The following is an 814-nucleotide window of genomic DNA, read 5'->3' as shown; positions in this document are numbered from 1 at the left end:
TTCTTACCTATAATTAATTTTTTCATAGTTGGAATTAATTGGCAATTTTCCTTTTCAGGCTTATGTCATCTATGACTTGATCAAATATTGTCGACAAGTATGTTTGGAAATTTGTGAGCATTTGAATATTATGATGTTTACAATTATTCCAAAATACCCTCAAACTAAAGCAACATCTTCCATGGAGAAAAACGGCAGCTCTAGCAAATATATGACTCGCAGTAAGAGCAAGGTCAAAAATAATTGAGAGTTGTTTAAGTAGTGATGTATGTAAACTACCATAAATTAAAAAAAAAAAGCGATAAGGGTATTATAAATTGTTATGTAGGATAATGAATACCTTCATTATTATTATAATTTTTTTCTTTTGCTTTTGTTACTCTTCTCATCATGGTTTTAATTTTGAACAGTGTCCATGTTATGTCACCTAATGTGTGAGAAATATGTTGAACAGCAAACTGTGTGTGGGATTGTAGACTGTTATATGTCACTGAGCACTTAGCTTTTGCCATGCAGAATTTTTAATACTGTTACCACTAAGGAAAATGCAACAACAGATATGCATGTGAACCAGTTGCTTATTGTTAAATAAAACCCTAATTTCTCAGTCCCCAGATGCAGTGTGTTATTAGTCTATACTTGCTCTAATGTTGATGGTAATTGCTCCCTAGATCTCATTTAATGTATAATGGCAATAAATTTTATCCTGCATACAGAATTTTTGAAGTTCTGATATCATTCCAGTAATAAATAATCATTTGTAAATAATGTAATCTTATATTATAAAAGACATCTATTTGACCCTTTCATTTAC

General features: G+C 30.2%; 1 protein-coding gene across 3 annotated transcripts in view; it reads left to right on the top strand.

Moving 5' to 3' along the window:
* The window catches only part of LOC119587985 (cholinephosphotransferase 1-like), a 16,369-nt gene extending 15,658 nt beyond the window's left edge, over window positions 1-711 (top strand). For all 3 annotated transcript variants that reach the window (XM_037936706.1, XM_037936708.1, XM_037936707.1), the window contains one exon: window positions 59-711. In XM_037936706.1, coding sequence (XP_037792634.1) covers window positions 59-247 — 189 coding nt within the window. In that variant the 3' untranslated portion in view covers window positions 248-711. The remainder of the gene's footprint in view (window positions 1-58) is intronic.
* The last annotated feature ends 103 nt before the right edge of the window (window positions 712-814 follow it).

The sequence above is a fragment of the Penaeus monodon genome, chromosome 23, assembly GCF_015228065.2.
Source record: "Penaeus monodon isolate SGIC_2016 chromosome 23, NSTDA_Pmon_1, whole genome shotgun sequence".
In the NCBI taxonomy this organism is placed as follows: domain Eukaryota; kingdom Metazoa; phylum Arthropoda; class Malacostraca; order Decapoda; family Penaeidae; genus Penaeus; species Penaeus monodon.
The sequence above is the reverse complement of the archived record's forward strand: the minus strand, read 5'-3'. Positions and strand labels throughout refer to the sequence as shown.